Here is a 25434-nt window from a genome sequence, read left to right as displayed (position 1 = left end):
TCCTAACAAGTTTGCTTTGAGCCGAGTGCAGTGGCTCACGGCGGTAATCCCAGCACTTTGGGAGGTCGAGGAAGATGGATCACCTGAGGTCAGGAGTTGGAGACCAGCCTGGCCAACATGGTGAAACCTTGTCTCTACTAAAAATACAAAAATTAGCCCGGCGTGGTGGTGTGTGCCTGTAATACCAGCTACTCTGGAGGCTGAGATGGGAGAATTGCTTGAACCTGGGAGGTGGAGGCTGCAGTAAACCGAGATCATGCCACTGCACTCCAGCCTAGGCAACAGAGCGAGACCTTGTCTGAAAAAAAAAAAAAAAGTTTGTTTTCCCATTTCATCTCTTATATTCAATCCTTCAGTAAGAGCTATTGGCTCTGCCTTAAAAAATATATCTCTGGCCAGGCGCAGTGGCTCATGCCTGTAATCCCAGCACTTTGGGAGGCTAAGGCAGGCAGATCACCTGAGGTCGGGAGTTCGAGGCCAGCCTGACCAAAATGGGGAAACCCCCCCCATCTCTACTAAATACAAAATTAATTGGGCGTGGTAGTGCATGCCTGTAATCCCAGCTACTCAGGAGGCTGAGGCAGAAGAATCGCTTGAACCCGGGATGGGTGGGGGGCAGGGGGGTGTGGTGGAGGTTGCGGTAAGCCAAGATCGAGCCACTGCACTCCAGCCTGGGCAACAAGAGCGAAACTCCGTCTCAGAAAAAAAAAAAAAAAAAAAAACCTCCATTGGCCATGACAGCTACCATTCTACTCCAAGTCTTTGTTACTTCTCTCTTCCTTGAAATATGTCAGTCTCCTATCAAGTCTTCCTGTTTGCCCGGCGCGGTGGCTCAAGCCTGTAATTCCAGCACTTTGGGAGGCCGAGACGGGAGGATCACGAGGTCAGGAGATCGAGACCATCCTGGCTAACACGGTGAAACCCCGTCTCTACTAAAAATACAAAAAACTAGCCGGGCAAGATGGCGGACGCCTGTAGTCCCAGCTACTCGGGAGGCTGAGGCAGGAGAATTGCGTAAACCCGGGAGGCGGAGCTTGCAGTGAGCTGGGATCCCACCGCTGCACTCCAGCCTGGGCTACAGAGTGAGACTACGTCTCAAAAAAAAAAAAAAGAAAAGTCTTCCTGTTTGTCTTTCTCAGGGTTTGTACTCTGCACAGCAGCCCAAGTGATTTTTTTTTTTAATTTTTAGTTTTTATTTTTATTTTTTGAGATGGAGTTTTGCTCTGTAACCTCCGCCTCCCGGGTGCAAGCGATTCTCCCACCTCAGACTTCTGAGCAGCTGGGATTACAGGCACACGCCACCATGCCCCACTAATTTTGTATTTTTAGTAGAGATGGGGTTTCACCATTTTGGCCAGGCTCGTCTTGAACTCCTGGCCTCAAGTGATCTGCCTGCATCAGCCTCCCAAGGTGCTGGGATTACAGGTGTGAGCCACTGTGCCTGGCTGATTTTTTTTTTGAACTGCATCACTGGCAAGCAAGTGAGCTTTTAAAAACAAATGAAGCTGTGGTTGGTGGTGGACGCCTATAATCTCAGCACTCTGGGAGGTCAAGGCGAGTGGATCACTTGAGGTCAGGAGTTCAAGACCAGCCTGGCCAACAAAGTGAAACCCCGTCTCTACTAAAAATTCAAAAATTAGCTGGGCGTGGTGGTGGATGCCTGTAATCCCAGCTACTAGAGAGGCTGAGGCGGGAGAAATGCTTGAACCTGGGAGGTGGAGGTTGCAGTGAGGTGAGATGGTGCCACTGCACTCCAGCCTGGGCAACAGAGTGAGACTCCGCCTCAAAAACAAAACAAAACAACACACACACACACACACACACACCCAGGGCTGGGCGCGGTGGCTCACACCTGTAATCCCAGCACTTTGGAAGGCTGAGGTGGGTGGATCCGCTGAGGTCAGGAGTTTGAGACCAGTCTGGCCAACATGGTAAAACCCCATCTCTACTAAAAAAAAAAAAAAAAAAGAAATTAGCGGGGTGTGGTGGCACATGCCTGTGATACCAACTACTCAGGAGGCTGAGGGAGGAGAATCATTTGAACCTGGGAGGTGGAGGTTGCAGTGAGCCAAGATCGGGCCACTGTATTTCAGCCTGGGTGACGGAGACTCCATCTCAAAAACAAAACAAAAACCAAATTAAGTCTCCATTACTCCATGTTTAAAACCTTCTAAAGGCTTCCCACTATATTTAGAATAAAATTCAAACTCTTTACCATGGCCCACTGGTCCCTATGGGATCCTGACCCTATTCACCTCCCTGACCCCATCTGCTCTCCACACTGGCCTTTCCACGTCATGATCAAGTCAGGCTGCTTCCTGATGTGGGGAATTTGCACTTTTTCCCTCTGTCTGGAATGTTGCTCTCCTGATGTCCCAAGTGTTCACTCTATTTCATTATTTTAGTTTCTTTTTTTATTTTTTTTTTTGAGACGGAGTCTCGCTCTGTCGCCCGGACTGGAGTGCAGTGGCTAGTTCTCAGCTCACTGCAAGCTCCGCCTCCCGAGTTTACGCCATTCTCCTGCCTCAGCCTCCGAGTAGCTGGGACTACAGGCGTCCACCACCTTGCCCGGCTAGTTTTTTGTATTTTTAGTAGAGACGGGGTTTCACCGTGTTAGCCAGGATGGTCTCGATCTCCTGATCTCGTGATCCGCCCGTCTCGGCCTCCCAAAGTGCTGGGATTACAGGCTTGAGCCACCGCGCCCGGCCTATTTTAGTTTCTTTTCAGTTCTTAGCATATACAAAAGGCCTTCCCTTACCACCATCATCACTTTTTGTTCTCTGATCTCGATTTACTCTCCCTATAACATTTATCATTCTATACTAGCATATCTGTTTATATATTTCTTTTTTTTGAGATGGAGTCTTGCTCTGTCGCCCAGGCTGACTCCAGCGGCATGATCTTGACTCACTGCAACCTCCGCCTCCCGGGTTCAAGCGATTCTCCTGCCTCAGCCTTCTGAGTAGCTGGCATTACAGGCACCCGCCACCACGCCTGACTAATTTTTGTATTTTTAGTAGAGACGAGGTTTCACCATGTTGGCCAGGTTGGTCTCAAACTCCTGACCTTGTGATTCACCCACCTCAGCCTCCCAAAGTGCTGGGATTACAGGCGTGAGCCACTGTACCTGACCCCAGGTGTTCTTTTCTGTTAGCACTAAGCCAACCATGTCAGCTAGGAGGAGAGACAAACCAAGGTGAGTTAAACACATTGAGGTGTTTCAAGGGATTGAGTAGGACTTAGATAAAGTGGTGAGGGGTCCCCTTCTTTCTCTGTGTATTTCTCTTTATTATCTTATTCTGTTTCTGTGTCCCTTAATCTGTGTATACTGTATACTGCTCTAAGTGTTTTCTGGCTGAATCTATGTTTACTTAAAATTGAGGGGTGGATACCATCTGTAGGAGTTTGCTAAGGCTCCTGTAACAAATTACTACCAACTGGGTAGCTTCAAACAATTCATTCTCTCACAGTTCTACAGGCCAGAAGCTTGAAAGCAAGGTGTCAGTAGGGTTAGTCCTTCTGGAGGCTCTGGGGGAAAATCCATTCCATGCCAGTGGTTGCTGGCAACCCCTGGCACTCCTTGGTTTGTAGCTGCATAAGTCCCATCTCTGCCTCTCCCTTCACAGGGCTGCCCCTTTTCTCTGTGTCTTTCTTCTTCTGTCTCTTATAAGAACGCATGGCATTAGACTTAGGGTCCATCCTAATCTCAGGATAATCTCATCTTGAGATCTTTAGCTTAATTATATCTGCAAACACCCTTTTTCCAAATAAGGTCATATTCACTGGTTCTGGGTGGGCATGTCTTTTGGGGGGCCACCATTCAACCCACTACAGCATCTTAGAGGCAAGAGGGTGAGGTAGGAATGAGTCAGATTTGCTTTTTCAGTCCTTCTGTTCTTTTCATCTTCCCTCCCCGTCCCCACCCCAGCTGCTTTTCAGGGCTAGTAAGAAGGAGTGAGGGTTGAGGCAGAACCTTATGTGGATGCTGACTGACAATTTTGCTAGCTAGTCCTAGTGAGATGGTCAGCCCGGGCCATTCCCCCTTGGCTTCCTGGTCTGCCTTGGGCAGTGGCTTATGTGGCTCTGCCCACGCTCTGCCTATTTGCACATTTGCACCTGGACTCTGATCTCCTGAACCTGACCTGCCAAACCTGTTTCCACCCAACCTGAAGGACTCAGGGAACCTGCTTCCTTCCCTGGGGCCAGGGTTTGGCTTATTCCTTAGACTGGCTGGGCTCTGGGCTGATGGTAACACCAGAAATGGCTATTTCCAGCTCAGATCTCTCTCCTAAACACTAGGCCTTTTCATCCAACTATTTCCCAAAGAGAAGACATCTACCTGGATATTTCCAAAGGCACCTCGAACACAACCCTTCCAGCACAGAACCTGTCCACTATCCTCTTCCCCAACTTGCCTTTCCTCCTGTATGCTTTGCTCACTGATCTCTACTTACCTCTCTCTACCAGTTCCCCATAAGCCTTGTCACCACCCTTTCACCTCATGCCTCCCTAGAGTCACCAGATCTGACACCTCTTGCCTCCTCCATCTCTCTAAAACTATCTACTTATCATAACCTACTGCCTCTACCCTAGGCCAGACCATCACCCCTTCTCACTAACCTCCCAACTGATCTGGTCTGGACTCTCCACCCTTTCTAATCCACTGTCTGTACTGCAGTCTGAATCATCTATATAAACACCTCACTCCCTGTCACATTCCTTCAACACTTCCCATTGCCCCTTAGCATTCTTTTTCTTGACCGTACAACCTCTACCTCCCAGGTTTAAGCGATTCTCCTGCCTCAGCCTCCCAAGTAGCTGGGATTACAGGTACGCATCACCATGCCCGGCTAATTTTTGTATTTTTAGTAGAGATGGGATTTTGCCATGCTGGCCAGGCTGGTCTCAAACTACTGACCTCAGATGATTCGCCTGCCTCGGCATCCCAAAGTGTTGAGCGTGAGCCACCGCACAGATCAACCATTTCTTATTCAAATCTACAGTAGTTAAAAAAGAGAAACAGTAGGGTCAATTAACTTAACCACCCAGGGGCTCATTTCTGTCCCCATTATGACTTAGTCTCCTTTCTATTACCTACAGATAATGTTACTAGAGAAGGAACCTTCCTGTGGAACCAGCCAAATGGCTGAGCTAGCTCCCCTGTGAGGGCATGAGGGAACTGTGTGATCTGAAAACACATACTGCCCGAAACCAACACCTTTTGGGATTGGTCCTGGATTTCATGTTTTTAGCACAGAGGATCTATGGAAGCACCAGCTCTATGACTAGAGAAGCTACAGAACTCCCAATTCTGGTTTCCTTTCTCTTCGGGGTTCTTCTGCTTTGATTCTTGCCATCACATGCCTACATTTCTCTTGGGATATGTTCCTCTGCCTTTAAAACCCAGGCCCTCCTTAGAATATGAGACAGGCTGGCCTTTTCCAAAAGAATTTTACTAAATAAGAGAAGAAGTTAATGAAAGGAAAAAGAAGACAGAAATAAATCATGGAAAACACAAACCAACAAGACAAAGTCCGTTTTCTGAAGCCTGGCTTCTGGTTTCAGATTAATTACATTTTAGACCTCCAGGCTCCTTTCCTGGGTTCAGTATCACAGAACTCCCAGACTGTGGCCAGCATCAATCTCTTTTCATTTATTTATTTATTTTATTTTTTAATGTTTTTTGAGATGGAGTTTTGCTCTTGTTGCCCAGGCTGGAGTGCAATGGCACGATCTCAGCTCACCACAACCTCCACCTCCCAGGTTCAAGCGATTCTCCTGCCTCAGCCTCCCTAGTAGCTGGGATTACAGGCATGTGTCACTGCGCCCAGCTAATTTTGTATTTTTAGTAGAGCCGAGGTTTCTCCATGTTGGTCAGGCTGGTCTCGAACTCTCAGCCTCAGGTGATCCGTCCGCCTCAGCCTCCCAAAGTGCCGGGATTACAGGTGTGAGCCACCGTGCCTGGTCTATTTATTTATTTTTTTGAGACAAAGTCTTGCTCTGTTGCCCAGACTGGAGTGCAGTAGCTTGATCTTGGCTCACTGCAAACTCCGCCTCCCAGGTTCAAGCGATTCTTCTGCCTCAGCCTCCTGAGTATCTGGGACTACAGGCGCGTGCCACCACGCCCGGCTAAGATTTTGCATTTTCAGTAGAGACGGGGTTTCACTATGTTGACCAGACTGGTCTTGAACTCCTGACCTTATGATCTGCCTGCCTCAGCCTCCCAAAGTGCTGGGATTACAGGCGTGAACCACCGAGCTCAGCTAACCAGCACCAATCTCTTTTTATTTTTTTCGCACACATAAAAACTCCATCCCTATGTTCAGACAAAAACCAACTCTCCATTTCACCTCTTCACCTAAAGCTTTCTTTTTTTTCTTTTCTTTCTTTATTTTTTTGAGACAGAGTCTTGCTCTATTGCCCATGCTAGAGTGTAGTGGCACAAACATGGCTCACAGCCTCGACCTCCTGGGCTCAAGCAATTTTCCTGCCTCAGCGTTTTCCAGAGTAGCCAGGACCATAGGTGCGCACCAACTGGCTTTTTTTTTTTTTTTGGTAGAGGTTGGGTCTTGCCATGTTGTCCAGGCTCAAATGATCCTCCTGCCTTGGCCTCTCAAAGTGCTGGGATTACAGGCATGAGCCACCATGCCTAGCCACCTATAGCTTTCTTGCTGCATCCACTTCTCTTCAACTAAATGGTGAAGAACTATCTTATATGTGGTTCTTTAATTGCAACAACTGTGCAAGGAAATTTCATCCGTGTAAGGGCTGGATTTGCCTTGGGATTTCTGGCATGGCCTGAGAGACACTTCTTCCTTAGTGATGAGAATAACTGGAATAGAGAGAAGGGACTTAACACATATGAAGCTCTCAACAAATGCCAACACCTTCTATATTTAAATTTTACCAGGCTGGGCATGGTGGTTCATGCCCGTAATCCCAGCACTTTGGGCGGCCAAGCAGGCAGTTCACCTGAGGTCCGGAGTTCCAGACCAGTCTAGCCAACATGGTGAAACCCTGACTCTACTAAAAATACAAAAACTAGCCAGACATGGTGACGGGCACCTGTAGTCCCAGCTGCTTGGGAGGCTGACGCAGGAGAATTGCTTGAGCCTCGGAGGTGGAGCTTGCAGTGAGCTGAATTGTGCCATTGCACTCCAGCCTGGGCAATGAGAGCGAAACTCTGTCTCAAAAATTTTTTTTTTACCATAAGCCTTTGAGGTAGGTATCAACCAGTAGTAATATTTTGTAATCCCTCTTGAGGCTCAGAGGGGTTAAGCAACTTGCTCAAGGTCTTTATAGTTAAACTCCCAAACTAGGAGTGATGTTAGGGCTGGTTGATGACAAGTTTGTGGTCTAAACCATGTAGCTAAGAAGGGAGACGTGCCTTTGCTTTTTTAAAGGTGCAGGCTTTCCACCCTTCTTTGCTTGAAACGTTTCTTTCAATCTACAAACATTTGCTGAGCTCCTTTATGTGTGAACCTCTCTAGAATTAGGACATAGAAAAGTTTCATAGGCAAAGTCCTGTATTCAGCTCTTCTGATTCTCCGAGTCTATGATTCGTTGGTATTTATTCTTCAGATACTGAGCATCTACTATGTCAGCTCAGAAATGTAGAGGACATTGGCCTAGGAGCTGGAGATGGAAGAGACTAATATATAGAATCTAGAGAAAAAAAACGGTTCCAAGTACTGCCACCATCATTACCTCCTGCTAGTCCCCTTCAAGTCTTTGAGGTCTTTCACGGGGTGCTGCTGGATAAGGCTGTACCTAAGGGGACATAGGGAGTTTTCTTGGCATCTTTCACCATTTATTGTGGTTAGCACAGTCATCAGAAACACCTGGCAAGAGCACTAAGCTGGGGAAATGAGACAGGCACACAATGAATTAACAAAAACAGGGCAAGATTTCGAAGGAGGAGAAATTGCTTATGAAAAATTAATGGGAAAACACCCTAAAGCTTGTGATCCACTTCTTTGCATTTTATGGTTTCTAGATGGTCTTTGACTTGGAGAAAGACTGTGGTTCAGAACATTCTAGGCCAGAGAAAAGGGCTGATTTATAATCCCAATATTGCTGCCAGTTTACTGTGTGATTCCAGGTGAATTATTCAACCTATTTATGTGTCAGCTCAGAAATGGAGTGATGTCAGTTTTGTCAGAATGTTTTTGGTGGGATCTCTGGTAAATGTTGAATGACAGCTCTGCAATGTGCAGAACAGAACACTTTTGCTTTCTTCTCTGGGTCAGAATTTGACACATGGCTCAGAATTTGACACACAGCAGAGAACCCTTGGGAATCTGTGGTTTTCTGGGGTTAAAAAGAAAGCAAGAGACACCTGTTATTTGCATGGTGCTCTGTGTTCCCTGGTTTAAAAAGCACTTTCAGATATCATCACAACTGATCCTTACCACACCTGTGAAGGGGGAATTCGCGTTCCCATTTTATAGATGAGGAAACAGGTCATAGAGTCAATGTAATTCAATGGTGCTTTCTTTTTTTATTTTTATATTTTGCCTCAGCTACGCACAACTGTTTTTTCATCTCAATACTTTGTGATAAGGGACCATCACAAATGTCATCACCAAACAACCGAAACACAACCTTCTTTTCTGGGGGCACCTCTTAGCCCTGCACAGACCTCAAACCCAGAGTTGACAGCACACAGCTGTGTATCATCAGACATTCCAAACAAGCCACCACACCAAGAAATCCTCTTCGTGTTTATTATGCAGCAATGTCTGGGAGTACTTTGGAATGGACTGGCTTCTCTAAAGAAAGTTATTTGTGTTCGTTTGGGGGATAGCCAGCTAAGATTCAACGTTGTTGTTGTTTTTTTTTTTTTTGTTTGTTTCTGTGAGAGTAGGAAGGCCGTGAAAACAGAGGTTGTTTAGAAAATTGGCTTGGGACAATAATCATTTAGAAGCTTTAGGCACATAACCAGCTAAGTGTCCATCCACATCAAGCTGATTGAACAGAATATCCTCTTTTTGGGGGTGGTGATTGTGAACTGTAGGGCCCTGTTCCCCCATGGACAAAGGAAGCCCCCCACTCCTAAAGGTCCCAGCAGAACAGGCCCTGCATATATAGGGCCTGTCTAGAGCCAGGGCCTCCATCTGGGTGTTGGAGAGTTGGTTCTGCTCAGCCCAGTTTTGGGGTGAACGATGACGCAGTTAGGGTGGCCTAGGAAGGGAGTTTTTCAACCTCTGTCCCCAGCTGGGTCTCTGGCGAGGCGGGAAGCACCAGGGGTCTTCCTGGCCCTAGAGCCTGCAGGCTCCAGGCCGGCCCCTTGGATCTCACCACGAGGAAGGCACCCTGCTGCCTGTACTTATTTGCATCCAAGAGTTTGCATTGAGATTGGCGCTTGCCTACTAGGTCAGCCACAGGGGGGTTCCCCAGGGACAGAGGTAGGGAAGGAAGACCTGTCTCGGTGTGGACAGGTGACGGGGTACACTGGGTGGGGCAAGAGGTGCTGGGGAGAGGCTGAGCCTCAGCCCCCACTCTAATTCTCTAACTGCCCCTGGTCTGCATTTGAGCGCAGGCCTCTGCCTCGGCCAGGACCCTGGCCCCAGGGCCCTCCACTTCCAGCAACGCCCCCCAGCCTCCCTCCCACTCTCCTTCCCCTCCCCCTCCCCCCCAATTCCCGCTGGTCCCGCAGCGCTCGGGCCTCCCCGGGCCTCCCCCGGCCCGGCCCACTAGGCTTCGCTAGCCTGGCGCTGGGGGCGGGCACCAGCCCCCACCTCTTGGCGTCCCCTCCCCTTCAGTTCCCCCTCCCCCTCAGTTCCCCCTCCCCCTGTCCCCTCCCTTCCCTCCCTTCCCCCTCCGTGGCGAGGCAGCAGCGGAGGCGGCGGCGGCAGCGGCGGTCGAGGCTGAGGCTGAGGAGGCGGCGGCGGCGGGCGGGGCTCGGCTCGGGCTCCGCGGGCGGGCGGGCGGACATGGCGGCCAACATGTACCGGGTCGGAGGTAGGCAGGCTCAGCCCGACCCGGCCCGTGTGGGAGCGGGCTCCGGGACCGGGGGGCCGGGGCGAGCGCACGCCAACTGCCGGGAGCCACTGGCGCCGGGGCTGAGGTCGCAGGGGGCGGGGGCGCCGGGGCCCGCAGAGGGGCCAGGACTCCCCACCCCCACCCCACCCCTCCCCCCACGGGGGCTCGCGAGGGGCCGGGGCCACCTTCACCCTCGCACCCCGCCAGGTGTTTAGGGCCAGGCCTCTACTTGGGGGTACAAATTACCAGACACCTCCCTCCACGAAACCCTCATGGTGGTGGGGCCCGTCGAGCCCCCTGAGAAGGTGGCCTTCTCGCGTGGCTTCTAGGCGCTGGAGAGGATGAGGGGACATCCCCTTCCCTGCTTCTTCCCCACTCAGTGGGAGCCTGGGGTGGGGGTGGGGGCGGTGGGGGCCCAGCCAGGGGCCCAGCTGGACAGGCCTGTTTGCGGGCCGGGGCCCTGCACCTCGCCTTCCTCGGCCCCCTTTCTTTCGTTTCTGGTCCAGCCCCCGACGAATGGGGCTTCGTGGGACCTGGGAACCTCAGCCGGAGGTGGGGAGTTGAGCTCTGCCTGGACGTTTGCTCTGCTGCCTGCCTCCTTCCCAGTCTGCGGAAGAGAGAAATAAGGTCAAACAAACTTTCTCCCTACTCACGACGCCCTCCTCCCTCTTTCCTGGTAAAATAATAATTCAGATAAGTGGCGTGTTTGTATGAGAGACTTGCTCTTCCTTCTCCGCTCATTAGCTGAGCTTCTGATGGATGGTGGTGGGAATGGCCTGGCTAAATGAGGCCACTTTGCAGAAGAGAGCGGCGAAAGAGCCACTAAGATAGACAATAACAATGCAGCTGCCTTTCAGATAAACACACAGTGGGAAGTTTCCAGCGAGCCTATTAGATGAGAGGAAAAGCCGCACTTGAAAAATGTTATCTTTTTAGTTGAAAGCCTGCAGCAATTTCTTAATCACAAGACATTAAATGGATCTGGATTAAATATGGTAAAAGGGTAAAAAAGATGGTGATATCACCCCCAGGGCACTTTGCCTCTTATAATTGATCCCCCTGACCCCCTTTTGTCCTCATCTTCCCAGGTAGAGCTGTGGAAAAGTTTGTTAGCGTTCTTCCTCTTACCTGTTCTGCTCATCTGATTTTTTTTTTTTTTTTTAAGTAGCGATTGAAATGTAGGTTGGACTGTGAAGCCTTTCTCCATGCTCTGAATGTGTCTTAGGTCAATAGTTTTATGTGAGAAGCAGCCTCCAGGGCAAATTGTATTGGAGGAAAAAGATGTGGAAGTAGTTGCAGTACAGAGGACACATGTTTAGTGTGCCCTGACTACCCAGTGATAAGAGGTGTCTTTTTTAGTATTAAAGAAATGACATTGGGACAGAAGTCTAGGAGAAACTTATGAAGCATTAATTGAAATGAAAATGCCAAGAAAATAAAGGTCCGTGAATAGTAGGCACGTGAGAGAATATATTAAGGCTGCATTATTATGTTTGCTTTTACCAGTGACTGAATTATGAGCTTAATTTCAAACGTGAATTGCCTAACATAAAAAGTCATGGATTGACAAATCTGAACTTTCTGTTGAAAATATTAAGTTCTGTACTTCCTTTAATTACAGATTATGTCTACTTTGAGAATTCCTCCAGCAACCCATACCTAATAAGAAGGATAGAAGAACTCAACAAGGTATATACACTGAGTGTTCTTAATTTTAATTTAAAAAGTATTTATTTTCCCTTGACGGGTAATTGGGTAAAGGGTGGCCTGGTGCGGAGGCTCATGACTGCAATCCCAGTAAATTGGGAGGCCTGGTGAGTGGATAGCTTGAGCCCAGGAGTTTGAGACCAGCCTGTGCAACATAGTGAGACCCCATCTCTATTTTTTAAAAAATTAATATAAAAAATAAAAATAGGGCCGGGCACGGTGGCTCATGCCTGTAATCTCAGCACTTTGGGAGGCCGAGGTGGGAGGATCACCGGAGGTCGGGAGTTCGAGAGCAGCCTGACCAACATGGAGAAACCCCGTCTCTACTAAAAATACAAAAAAATTAGCCAGGCATGGTGGCACATGGGAGGCTGAGGCAGGAGAATCGCTTGAACCCAGGAGGCGGAGGTTGTGGTAAGCCAAGATCGCACCATTACACTCGAGCCTGGGCAACGAGTGAAATTACATCTCAAAAAAAATAAATAATAATAAATAAAAATGAACGGGGTAAAGGGCATAAGAGATGATTTTACTTTCAGTCCCAGACTCTTTGAAAGTTGAGATTTTAGGCCGGGCATGGTGGCTAACACCTGTAGTCCCAGCAATTTGGGAGGCCAAGGCAGGTGGATCACTTGAGGTCAGGAGTTCAAGACCAGCCTGGCCAACATGGTGAAACCCCGTTTCTACCAAAAAAGTACAAAAAAATTAGCCAGGCATGGTGGCATGCCCCTGTAATCCCAGCTACTCAGGAGGCTGAGGCAGGAGAATCGCTTGGACCTGGGAGGCAGAGGTTGCAGTGAGCCGAGATCACCCCATTGCACTCCAGCCTGGGTGAAAGAGCGAAACACTATCTCCAAAAAAAAAAAAAAAGTTGAGATTTTAGAGAGTTATGCAGGATTCTGAATTCCGAATATTCTTTTGCTTTTTAGTTACTGAATATTTAGAAGTCTGCAGATATTTCCAAATTGCTTAGAGTCTCTGAAAGAGCAGTTCACTTATGTAACTCAGACCCTTTTTATGTTTTTTTTTTTTTTTTTTTTGAGACGGAGTCTTGCTCTGCCACCCAGGCTGGAGTGCAGTGGCCGGATCTCAGCTCACTGCAAGCTCCGCCTCCCAGGTTTATGCCATTCTCCTGCCTCAGCCTCCCGAGTAGCTGGGACTACAGGCGCCCGCCTCGTCGCCCGGCTAGTTTTTTGTATTTTTTTTTTTTTTTTTTTTTGAGGCAGAGTCTCGCTCTGTCGCCCAGGCTGGAGTGCAGTGGCGCGATCTCGGCTCACTGCAAGCTCCGCCTCCCGGGTTCACGCCATTCTCCTGCCTCAGCCTCCTGAGTAGCTGGGACTACAGGCGCCCGCCACCGCGCCCGGCTAATTTTTTGTATTTTTGGTAGAGACGGGGTTTCACCATGGTCTCGATCTCCTGACCTTGTGATCCGCCCGCCTCGGCCTCCCAAAGTGCTGGGATTACAGGCGTGAGCCACCGCGCCCGGCCCAGTTTTTTGTATTTTTAAGTAGAGACAGGGTTTCACCGTATTAGCCAGGATGGTCTCGATCTCCTGACCTCGTGATCCGCCCGTCTCGGCCTCCCAAAGTGCTGGGATTACAGGCTTGAGCCACCGCACCCGGCCCTTTTTATGTTTAGAGTCATAATGTGTATTTTTCGCTTTTTAGTGAATTAATATTTTCCTCTTCCAGGTTTAGGAGGAAGCTAGGGAACATAATATTGAAAGGAATTGGCTGGGCGGGTGCAGTGGCTCACGCCTGTAATCCCAACCACTTTGAGAGGCAGAGGCGGGTGGATCACCTGAGGTCGGGAGTTCGAGACCAGCCTGACCAACATGGAGAAGCCCCATCTCTACTAAAAATATAAAATTAGCCTAGTGTGTTGGTGCATGCCTGTAATCCCAGCTACTCAGGAGGCTGAGGCAGGAGAATTGCTTGAACCTGGGAGGTGTAGGTTGCGGTAAGCCAGGATCACGCCATGGCACTCCAGCCTGGGCAACAAGAGTGAAACTCCTTTAAAAAAAAAAAAAAGTGTGAAGGGAATTTGTAAAATTCTGGACTAGGCTAAATTGTCTGTGGTAGCTCACACCTGTAATCCCAACATTTTGGAAAGCTGAGGCCTCAGGATCCTTTGAGTCCAGGAGTTCAAGACTAGCCTGGGTAACACAGACAAACCCTATCTCTACCAAAAAAAATAGCCGGACATGGTGGCACATGCCTGTAGTCCCAGTTACTTGGGAGACTGAGGAAGATTGCTTGGGCCCAGGAGGTCAAGGCCGCAGTGAGCTGTGATTCACTGCATTCCAGCCTGGGTAACAGAGACTCTGTTTCAAAAAAAAGAATATGGTTTTGGTATTATAAATATAAAGTAGCTTTGTACCTTTGGCCCAATTAAAATTTTTACATTAAGGTTTGTCCGTGATCGTAGGTTATTAGGAAAACGGAAGCCTTATGATTGCAGGAGAATAACTTTTGTTTTGTTTTGTTTTGTTTTTTGAGATGGAGTTTTCACTCTTTTAGCCCAGATTGGAGTGCAATGGCGTAATCTTAGCTCACTGCAACCTCTTCCTCCCAGGTTCAAGCAATTCTCCTGTCTCAGCCTCCCAAGTAGCTGGGGTTACAGGCATGCACCAGCACGCCTGGCTATTTTTTGTGTGTGTATTTATTAGAGACAGGGTTTTACTGTGTTGGTTGGGCTTGCCTTGAACTGCTTACCTCAGGTATTCCACCCGCCCCAGCCTCCCAAAGTGCTGGGATTACAGGTGTGAGCCACTGCACCTGACCAGTGTTTATAATGGAGGCACCGGAAAGCAGTCGTAAGCTACATGGACCATAGATTTTCTAATAATGCTTTGTTTTCCTTCAGACTGCTTTGAGGGTTGTGTGGCTTATGAGACTTCATAGTGTTAAAATCTTTGAGTCTGTCTAGCTAATACCTTTCCATCAAAATGCCATCTGGTTACTTGTTCAGTTTTGTCCTGGGAAGGCAAGCCTGACCTAGGATGTTCCTACTTTAAAGAGCCTTGAGACCTTGGTTTGTTTTGGGAATATCCCAGGGAATTTGCATTATTTTTATTTTATTCCAGAGACAGGGAGACAGGGTCTGACTCTGTCATCCAGGTTGGAGTTCAGTGGTATGATTATAGCTTGCTGTAACCTTGAACTCCTGGACTTAAAGCAATCCTCCTGCCTCAGCCTCCCAAGTAGCTGAGACTACAAGCATGTACCACCATACCTGGCTAATTTTTTTGTTGTTGTTGCTACAGATTCTTGCTCTGTTGCTCAGGCTGGAGTACAATGGCATGATCTCCGGTCACTGCAACTTCTATCTCCTGGGTTCAAGCAATTCTTCTGCCTCAGCCTCCTGAGTAGCTGAGATTACAGGTGCCCACCACCGTGCCTGGCTAATTTTTGTGTTTTTAGTAGAGACGGGTTTCACCATGTTGGCCAGGCTGGTCTCAAACTCCTGATCTCAGGTGATCCACCCGCCTTGGCCTCCCAAAGTGCTGAGATTACAGGCGTGAGCCACCACGCCCAGCCTTTTCTTTCTTTCTTTTTCATTTTGAGACAGAGTCTTGCTCGGTCGCCCAGGCTAGAGTGCAGTGGCGTGATCTCAGCTCACTACAAGCTCTGCCTCTCGGGTTCACGCCATTCTTCTGCCTCAGCCTCCCAAGTAGTTGAGACTACAGGTACCCACCACCACACCTGGCTAATTTTTCTTTTTTTTTTTTTGTATTTTTTTTAGTAGAGACGGGGTTTCATCTTTTTTTTTTTTTTTTGAGACGGAGTCTCGCTTTGTCACCCAGGCTGGAGTGCAGTGGCCGGATCTCGGCTCCCTGCAAGCTCCGCCTCCTGGGTTCACGCCATTCTCCTGCCTCAGCCTCCTGAGTAGCTGGGACTGCAGGCGCCCGCCACCTCGCCCAGCTAATTTTTTGTATTTTTAATAGAGACGGGGTTTCACCATGTTAGCCAGGATGGTCTCAATCTTCTGACCTCGTGATCCGCCCGTCTCAGCCTCCCAAAGTGCTGGGATTACAGGCTTGAGCCACCGCGCCCGGCAAGACGGGGTTTCACCATGTTAGCCAGGATGGTCTCGATCTCATGACCTCATGATCCGCCTGCCTCGGCCTCTCAAAGTGCTGGGATTACAGGCATGAGCCACCGTGCCTGGCCTCCTTTTCTCAAAATAACTGTGCTACTGGTGTGAGCCACTGGGCCCGGCTCTCTCTCTCTCTTTTTTTTTTTAGATGGAGTTTCGCTCTTGTTACCCAGGCTGGAGTGCAGCACTGCAATGGTGTAATCTCGGCTCACCACAACCTCCGCCTCCTGGGTTGAAGCGATTTTCCTGCCTCAGCCTCCCAAGTAGCTGGGTTTACAAGCATGCTCCACCATGTCCGGCTCATTTTTAGCAGAGATGGGATTTCTCCATGTTGGTCAGGCTGGTCTCTAACTCCCGACCTCAGGTGATCCACCGCCTTGGCCTCCCAAAGTGCTGGGATTACAGGCGTGAGCCACCGTGCCTGGCCTCCTTTTCTCAAAATAACTGTGCTACTGCATTTGCCTATGTTAGTTGTCACCCAGCTGGAGTGCAGTAGCATAGATCCCGGCTTACTGCAACCTCCTCCTCCTGGGTTCAAGTGATCTCCTCCCTCAGCCTCCCGAGTAGCTGGGATTACAGGCGCCCGCCACCAGGCCCAGCTAATTTTTTTGTGTTTTTATGTTTTTAGTGAAGACAGGGTTTCATCATGTTGGCCAAGCTGGTCTCGAACTCCTGACGTCAATTGATCCACCCACCTTGGCCTCCCAAAGTGCTGGGATTACAGGTGTGAACCACCACGCCCGGCCTAATTTTTAAATTTTTTGTAAAGATGGAGTATCACTATGTTGCCCAGGCTGATCTAGAACTCCTGTCCTCAAGCATACCCCCGTCTTGGTCTCTGAAAGCACTGAGAGATTTTGCATTAAAAAAAAAAATTTAGTCTTTGAGACCACCAAATGAAGAGCATGGCCTCAAGTTTAGATCAGTCTGTGGGTGGGAACTGTTGGCATGTGATTCTGATCTTTTATGTTCTTGATGTAAGGTATAAGAATTGAGGCAACTCCAAACTATTTACTATATCAGTTTAATTAGAAAGTTAATTAGATTGAAATAGAAATCTTGACCTATGAGACCCTGTATTCTTTGGCTGTCGCTGCCCCTCTCTGACCTCCACTTTTGCTGAAAGCAGGTGGGAGCTCTGCCTTGCTTACTTGGCACAAAGCACAGTGGGCTCTTGGTTGTTTCTCCCTGCACCCACCTTAGGAGGACCGTTTATTTGTATCCATCCTACCCCTTACCCCTTGCTCTTTTTTCCATATCATTTATCACCTTCAAATATACTTACTGTGTTTGTTTCCATTACCTGTCTTCCTAGAGCGTCAGCTGTAGTGATCTTCTCTGTTTTGTCCAGTTATGCATTCTGAATGCCTTAGAATAGTTGTTGGCACATAGTTAAAGGCATTCACTAAATACTTGTTGAATTAATTAATTTCTGAAATGTCTGATGTTAATGCTTATACATACATTGCTTTACTATATACAAACTGCTTCAATTCATTCATTTGACAAATAATTTTGAGGGTACTTTTAGACAGTGAGAATGCAAGGATGATAAACAGGTCTAGTGCAGACAGACATCAGCCATATAGTTCCACAAGTAAAAGTAAAATTGCAGCTGTGCTAAGTTTAGAAATGTCACAGCATGGTGCTCTGGAAACCTAACCTGGGATTCACATTTGTTACCCTTTTGAGCCTCACATAACCTTATACCTTAAGGTAGCTAAATCATGCGTTGTTGTCTTGAGGCACACAGTAGCTAAATGATTGGGTTGCACATCTAGGTGAACATGGATTATTTCACACTCCTTTATCATTTCATTGCCATTTACTTCCAAAATGCCCCTGTCCTCCATCCTCACCTCCTCCCTCCCCCTACCTATTGTCAGCACAGAGTCATCCATGTAATAGCGAGTCTCTGGGGCTGGGGGATGACTGTGTTGTGAGAGATGGGATTCTTTGTAATTTCACAAAATGGTAGTTTGGCTAATTGAAATATTTACATAGGGTCTTTATTTCTGAAGGGATATGAAAAAGATACCTTATTTTAGGTAATTCATTAAGCAAATACTATTGAGTACCTGTTATGTACCGGCCACTATGCTAGGCTCAGAGATAGAACTGTGAACAAGATGGACACGGTCTCTACCCATACATGGTCTACATTCTCATGAGGGAGACACCCGGAAAGACAAGTTGACGGGCATAAAGAAAATAGTAATAGTAATGCATTGTGTTAACTTCTAAGAAGGCAACAGCCTTGACATAGAGAATGACAGGTCATTTCCTTTAGGTAGGGTGGGAGAAGACATTAAAGTTCAGGCCTAAAGGATGAGGAAGAGGGAACCATGGGAAGAGAAGCCAAAGGAGTATTCTAGATAAAGGCCCTGGGAAGATCAGAGGTGAAATTGGCTAGGTACGGAAAGTTAACATGATGGGAAAATCCAAATAATGACTTAAAAATACTTGAAGGCAGGCCGGGCGCGGTGGCTCAAGCCTGTAATCCCAGCACTTTGGGAGGCCGAGGCGGGTGGATCACGAGGTCAGGAGATCGAGACCCTCCTGGCTAACACTGTGAAACCCCGTCTCTACTAAAAATACAAAAAACTAGCCGGGCGAGGTGGCGGGGGCCTGTAGTCCCAGCTACTCGGAGGCTGAGGCGGGAGAATGGCAGGAACCCGGGAGGCGGAGCTTGCAGTGAGCCGAGATGGCGCCACTGCACTCCAGCCTGGACGACACAGCGAAACTCCGTCTCAAAAAAAAAAAAAAAAAAAAAAACTTGAAGGCAGGCATGGTGGCTCAGGCCTGTAGTCCCAGCTGCTCAAGAGGCTGAGGCAGGAGGATTGCTTCAGCCTGAGGGTTTGAGACCAGCTTGTGCAACATAACAAGACCCCCCATCTCTTAAAAAAACCAAAGCAAGGCGGGATGCAGTGGCTCACGCCTGTAATCCCAGGACTTTTGGAGGCTGAGGTGGGTGGATCACCTGAGAGGAGTTTGAGACCAGCCTGGCCAGTGTGGTGAAACCCTGTCTCTACTAAAAATACAAAATTAGCCGGGCGTGGTGGTGCATGCCTGTAATCCCAGCTACTTGGGAGGCTGAGGCAAGAGAATCGCTTGAACCCAAGAGGCGGAAGTTGCAGTGAGCTGAGATCGCGCCATTACACTGCAGCCTGGGCAACAGAGCGAAACTCCCTCTCAACAAACAAAAAAACCAAAACAAAACCACCTCTGAACTGAAAATACTTACTCTGTTCTGATTGATAAGCTAGGAAAAAAAGGCTACTTGGGAGGCTGAGGCAGGAAGATTGCTTGAACCAGGGAGTTGGAGGTTGCAGTGAGCCGAGATCACGCCACTGCACTCCAGCCTGGCAACAGAACAAGACTCCATCCAAAAAAAAAAAATAGGCCGGGCGCGGTGGCTCAAGCCTGTAATCCCAGCACTTTGGGAGGCCGAGACGGGCGGATCACAAGGTCAGGAGATCGAGACCATCCTGGCTAACACGGTGAAACCCCGTCTCTACTAAAAAATACAAAAAACTAGCCGGGCGAGGTGGCGGGCGCCTGCAGTCTCAGCTACTCGGCAGGCTGAGGCAGGAGAATGGCGTGAACCCGGGAGGCGGAGCTTGCAGTGAGCTGAGATCCAGCACTGCACTCCAGCCTGGGCGACACAGCGAGACTCTGTCTCAAAAAAAAACAAAACAAAAACAAACAAACAAAAAAATATATATGTATATATAAAAATGAACTCTTAATTGCTGTAATGCACTTAGTCTCAAACTTTGTACTTATTTCATTAAATGCCATTAACAGTTGCAGACTGCCACTGGGCTGTAGACCCATGAGTAACCATGCTTCAGAAGAATGCTGGAGAGGGTGTGTTTGTAGAGGGGAAGAGGAATATGGTAGCCGTAAGCTACCTAGTAGCCAAGTGAGTGCATGGTCAAGAAGAGACTATTTATGGCTGGGGCGGTGGCTCACGCCTGTAATCCCAGCACTTTAGGAGGCCGAGGCGAGTGGATCACGAGGTCAGGAGATCGAGACCATCCTGGCTAACACGGTGAAACCTCGTCTCTACTAAAAATACAAAAAATTAGCCGGGCATGGTGGCTGGTGCCTATACTCGCAGCTACTCAGGAGGCTGAGGCAGGAGAATGGCGTGAACCCGGGAGGCGGAGCTGGCAGTGAGCCGAGATCGCACCACTGCACTCCAGCCTGGGTGACAGAGCAAGACTCTGTCTCAAAAAAAAAGAGAAGAGACTATTTTGAACCAGGCTCCCCGCCCCCCTAAGCAAGTTTAAATAATAATTTAATTAGCTTTGTATAGCATCCGTATTGGAGGAACTCACTAGTGAGGCAGAAAAAAATATGCCTTGAAACTATTGATTTGGATTTTTTATTTTATTTTTTTGAGACGGAGTGTCACTCTGTCACCCATGCTGGAGTGCAATGGTGTGGTCTTGGCTCACTCCAACCTCCACCTCCCAGGTTCAAGCAATTCTGCCTCAGCCTCCTGAGTAGCTGGGACTACAGGTGTGTGCCACCACACCTGGCTAATTTTTGTATTTTTAGTAGAGACAGGGTTTTACTGTTTTGGCCAGGCTGGTCTAGAACTCCTGACCTCGTGATCCCCCTGCCTTGGCCTCCCAAAGTGTTGGGATTATAGGCATAAGCCACCACGCCCAGCCTGGATTTTTAATGTCTCAAGAAGAGACAAAAATCACATTGAAAATCCAAAGCAACAGTTTCAAGGCATATCTCAAAAAGACAAAATCTCAAGAAGACAGAAATGACTAAGAGCTTACATTTAAAGTCACTGATAGTTTTTTTTTATTTATATGGAAATCCTGGCCTGTTCAGTTAGCAGACTGCTGGATCATTACTTCTGGAGAATGTATTTGATCACAGTATTATGAAATACAGAAGCACTTTGGTTAGAAATTTAATATGATTTCAATTTTAAGGGGCACTGTTTCCACAGGACTATTTTTTAATCTAAAATACTGCTGCTGAACTTCATAAAATTGACACATTTACTGCAGAACTTATATATTCTTCTTTGTATTTGAGTATATCTGTAAGACCAGATAAATTTCTGAAAATTTGTTCTCACATTTATTTGAAAATGGAAATCACAATAGCATTTTATTATAATCTGTGTGTTTTTACAGGGAACTTTGTGATGAATGATTGACCTTCTTGAGAGCTCTCAAAATTCTAGAGAATAGGAGAGCAGGAGCCTGGGCCCCAGCTGCAGTAAATGACAGCATAACTGAATTTTTTTTTGAAGCCATCATACTTTGGAAGAACCTAACTGAATATTGATTGCATTGTAGACTAGCCAAAAAGAAATGAGAGTTTCAGTGTTCATAACTCAAGGTTTTTTTTTTTTTTTTTTTTTTTTTTTGAGACGGAGTCTCGCTCTGTCGCCCGGGCTGGAGTGCAGTGGCCAGATCTCAGCTCACTGCAAGCTCCGCCTCCCGGGTTTACGCCATTCTCCTGCCTCAGCCTCCGGAGTAGCTGGGACTACAGGCGCCCGCCACCTCGCCCGGCTAGTTTTTTGTATTTTTTAGTAGAGACGGGGTTTCACAGTGTTAGCCAGGATGGTCTCGATCTCCTGACCTCGTGATCCGCCCGCCTCGGCCTCCCAAAGTGCTGGGATTACAGGCGTGAGCCACCGCGCCCGGCCTAACTCAAGGTTTTTAATATGTTTAGTTGTGGAGGTAAACTAAGTACTGCTTTAGAATATTGACTCTACGGCCGGGTGCGGTGGCTCAAGCCTGTAATCCCAGCACTTTGGGAGGCCGAGACGGGCGGATCACGAGGTCAGGAGATCGAGACCATCCTGGCTAACACGGTGAAACCCCGTCTCTACTAAAAAATACAAAAAACTAGCCGGCTGAGGTGGTGGGTGCCTGTAGTCCCAGCTACTCGGGAGGCTGAGGCAGGAGAATGGCGTAAACCCGGGAGGCGGAGCTTGCAGTGAGCTGAGATCCGGCCACTGCACTCCAGCCTGGGCGACAGAGCGAGCCTCCGTCTCAAAACAAAAAAAAAAAAAAAAGAATATTGACTCTTAAGAGATTCGTAGACTTCCTTGGGCTAGAGAATGCCTTTCCAGGTCACCTGGTCTATTCGGTATGATGGCTGCTTCCCACCTGCAGAGCTTCACTGTCCATGGAACATGAGATACTTAGGGGAGGGCTTGGTGATTTTACACTTAGCTTGTGCTTTCTGGGAATGGGTTTGGACAAGGTATGTTTACATGACTGAAATAAATTATTTCCGTCAGTTGTGGCTTTAAAAACTGGGGGGATTAGTTTCTTTTTCTTTTTTTTTTTTTTTTTTTTTGAGACGGAGTCTCGCTCTGTCTCCCGGACTGGAGTGCAGTGGCCAGATCTCAGCTCACTGCATGCTCCGCCTCCCGGGTTTACACCATTCTCCTGCCTCAGCCTCCTGAGTAGCTGGGATTACAGGCGCCCACCACCTCGCCCGGCTCGTTTTTGTATTTTTTAGTAGAGATGGGGTTTCACCGTGTTAGCCAGGATGGTCTCGATCTCCTGACCTCGTGATCCGCCCGCCTCGGCCTCCCAAAGTGCTGGGATTACAGGCTTGAGCCACCGCGCCCGGCCTCTTTTTTTTTTTTTTTAAAGGCTAGTTAATTGAAGCAGTAGGGAGGATTAGTTTCTTAAAGCTAATCAGTGTTAACTGTGTCTGGCTTTAATCATTAAAGGGTCTAATCAGTTTAGTTTACTTAATGCCAGTATTATTATATGTTTGACATTCCAGTTGTGCTTGGAAGCAGAACAAATGTTGCTCATCCTTATTTGAATTTTTTAGCTCTGTGGTTATCCTGCAGTTGTGGTTGGCAACAGTATTAATGAGCACGATCATATAATTGTGCTGTATCTAGTTTTGTTTTATAAATTATTTGACTCTAATATTCAGTACAAATGACTTTTATTTTTCTTGTCTCTTAGACTGCAAGTGGCAACGTGGAAGCAAAAGTAGTATGCTTTTACAGACGACGTGATATTTCCAACACACTTATAATGCTCGCAGATAAGCATGCTAGTAAGTTGTTTTTCTCTGATTAAAAAATGTTTGTCTTGTGTTTTTCATAATGAGGTACAGAGATGCTTTTTCTTACCTGAAGCCTTTTGCTTGTCCATTTATCTTCATTGTAGTTTTGATGGGAGTAAAATAAGTGATACTAACTGAAAACAAACACTGGTGTTTGGTTTTAGTGTATATATGTGTGTATGTCATTATATGTGTGTGTGTGTATGTATGTATATAACTTTTTTTTTTTTTTTTGGAGACAAAGTTTGCTCTGCCACCCAGGCTGGAGTGCAGTGGTGTGATCATGGCTCACTGCAGCCTCAAAATCACGGGCTCAAGTGAGCCTCCTGCCTCATCCTTGCAAAGTGCTGGGATTACAGGTGTGAGCTATCAGGCCTGGCCTAGTATATCGTTTTTTAGGTTGCATCACATTTATTAATTGGTGAAAATGTTGACATAGAAACCTTTGTAAATAGGCTTTAGCAAATGATCTGGTCAGTGTCTTGCCATCTCCTGTTTTCAGTGGTGGATTTTTCTTTTCTTTTTTTTTTTTTTTTTTGAGGCAGAGTCTTGCTCTGTCGCCCAGGCTGGAGTGCAGTGGCCGGATCTCAGCTCACTGCAAGCTCCGCCTCCCGGGTTCCCGCCATTCTCCTGCCTCAGCCTCCGGAGTAGCTGGGACTACAGGCGTCCGCCACCTCGCCGGCTAGTTTTTTGTATTTTTTTTAGTAGAGACGGGGTTTCACCGTGTTAGCCAGGATGGTCTCGATCTCCTGACCTCGTGATCCGCCTGTCTTGGCCTCCCAAAGTGCTGGGATTACAGGCTTGAGCCACCGCGCTCGGCCGGATTTTTCTTTTAAATATAGATGGAGTCTTGCTATGTTGCCCAGGCTGGTCTTGAACTCTAGGCCTCAAGTAATCTCTCACCTTGGCCTCTCAAAGTGCTGGGATTACGTGCATGAACTGCTGGACCTGGCCCACTGATGGTTTTGTAAGGATACAGATAGGAGGAAATTTATACTTTACTGTTTTGGAGGATGTTTTCTTTTCTTTTTTTTTTTTTTTTTTGAGACGGAGTCTTGCTCTGTCACCCAGGCTGGAGTGCAGTGGCCAGATCTCAGCTCACTGCATGCTCTGCCTCCCGGGTTTACGCCATTCTCCTGCCTCAGCCTCCCAAGTAGCTAGGACTACAGGCGCCCGCCACCTCACCCGGCTGGTTTTTTTTTTTTGTATTTTTTAGTAGAGACGGGGTTTCACCATGTTAGCCAGGATAGTCTCGATCTCCTGACCTCGTGATCCGCCCGTCTCGGCCTCCCAAAGTGCTGGGATTACAGGCTTGAGCCACTGCGCCCGGCCGGAGAATGTTTTCTCTCTGCTAAAATAGCTGAATAATACTTAGTTTTTTTGGCGAGGGGACTAGGTCTTGCTCTGTTGCCCAGGCTGGAAAGTGCAGTGGCACAATCATGGCTCACTGCAGCCTTGACCTCCCAGGCTCAAGCAATACCTCCACCTCAGCCTCCAGAGTAGCTGGGTCCACAGGTGTGTACCACAACACCAGGCCAATTAAAAAAAAAAAAACACGTGTTACAGAGATAGTCTCCCTATGTTTCTCAGGCTGGTCTGGAACTCTTGCGCTCAAGTTGATCCTCCTGCCTTGGCTTTCCAAAGTGCTGAGATTATTGGTGTGAGCTACCATGCCCAGCCAGATATTTTTTTCCCCCATCTTTTAAGTTCAGGGGTACATGTGCAGGATGTGCAGGTTTCATTATTTTATTTATTTAATTAATTTTATTTATTATGTATTTTGAGACGGAGTCTCGCTCTGTCACCCCAGCTGGAGTGCAGTGGCACTGTCTCGGCTTACTGCAACCTCTGTCTCCCGGGTTCAAGTGATTTTCCTGCCTCAGCCTCCCAAGTAGCTGGGAGTACTGGCTAATTTATGTATTTTTAGTAGAGACAGGGTTTCACCATGTTGGTCAGGCTGGTCTCGAACTCCTGATCTCAGGTGATCTACCTGCCTTGGCCTCCCAAAGTGCTGGGATTATAGGCATGAGCCACCACTCCCGGCCTATTATTTTGATTATTATTATTATTTTTTGAGACGGAGTTTCACTCTTGTTGCCCAGGCTGGATGCAATGGCGTAATCTAGGCTCACCACAACCTCCACCTCCCGGGTTCAGGTGATTCTCCTGCCTTAGCCTCCCTAGTAGCTGGGATTACAGGCATGTGCCACCATGCCTGGCTAATTTTGTATTTTTAATGAGGTGGGGTTTCTCCATGTTGGTCAGGCTAGTCTTGAACTCTCGACCTCAGGTGATCTGCCCGCCTTGGCCTCCCAAAGTGCTGGGATTACAGGCATGAGCCACCACGCCCGACCTTAAATTTAAAGAAAATTTTAGCCAGTTTGAATTTTTAAAAGAACAATAAACACACTGAAGTGATTTAAATTTCAAGACAGAAAGTACATTATGTTGAAAGCTATTTTTTTTCTCTACAAAAATGTAGTGAGACTCTAGGAACTTATGTAGGTGGATTTTGCAGTTTGATACTTTGTTTCTTTTTCTTTTCTTTTTTCTTTTTTTTTTTTTTTGAGA

General features: G+C 47.6%; 1 protein-coding gene across 10 annotated transcripts in view; it reads left to right on the top strand.

Moving 5' to 3' along the window:
- The first annotated feature begins 9711 nt into the window (after nucleotides 1-9711).
- MTA3 (metastasis associated 1 family member 3) overlaps nucleotides 9712-25434 on the top strand; it is a 193920-nt gene continuing 178197 nt past the window's right edge. For 9 of the 10 annotated variants that reach the window (XR_004428358.1, XR_004428357.1, XR_004428356.1 and 6 more), the window contains exons 1-3: nucleotides 9712-9963; nucleotides 11606-11673; nucleotides 22761-22854. Coding sequence is in view for 7 of the 10 variants with exons in the window: in XM_033175888.1 (XP_033031779.1) it covers nucleotides 9936-9963; nucleotides 11606-11673; nucleotides 22761-22854 (190 nt within the window). In the remaining 3 variants the exon portion in view is untranslated. Of the gene's footprint in view, nucleotides 9964-10488; nucleotides 10612-11605; nucleotides 11674-22760; nucleotides 22855-25434 lie in introns of those variants that run through there. The other variant, XM_033175889.1, reaches the window with a different exon arrangement.

Source organism: Trachypithecus francoisi, unplaced genomic scaffold (assembly GCF_009764315.1).
Source record: "Trachypithecus francoisi isolate TF-2019V2 unplaced genomic scaffold, Tfra_2.0 Lachesis_group17, whole genome shotgun sequence".
Lineage (NCBI taxonomy): Eukaryota > Metazoa > Chordata > Mammalia > Primates > Cercopithecidae > Trachypithecus > Trachypithecus francoisi.
Note: the sequence above shows the minus strand (reverse complement) of the source record. Positions and strands in the feature narration are given on the sequence as shown.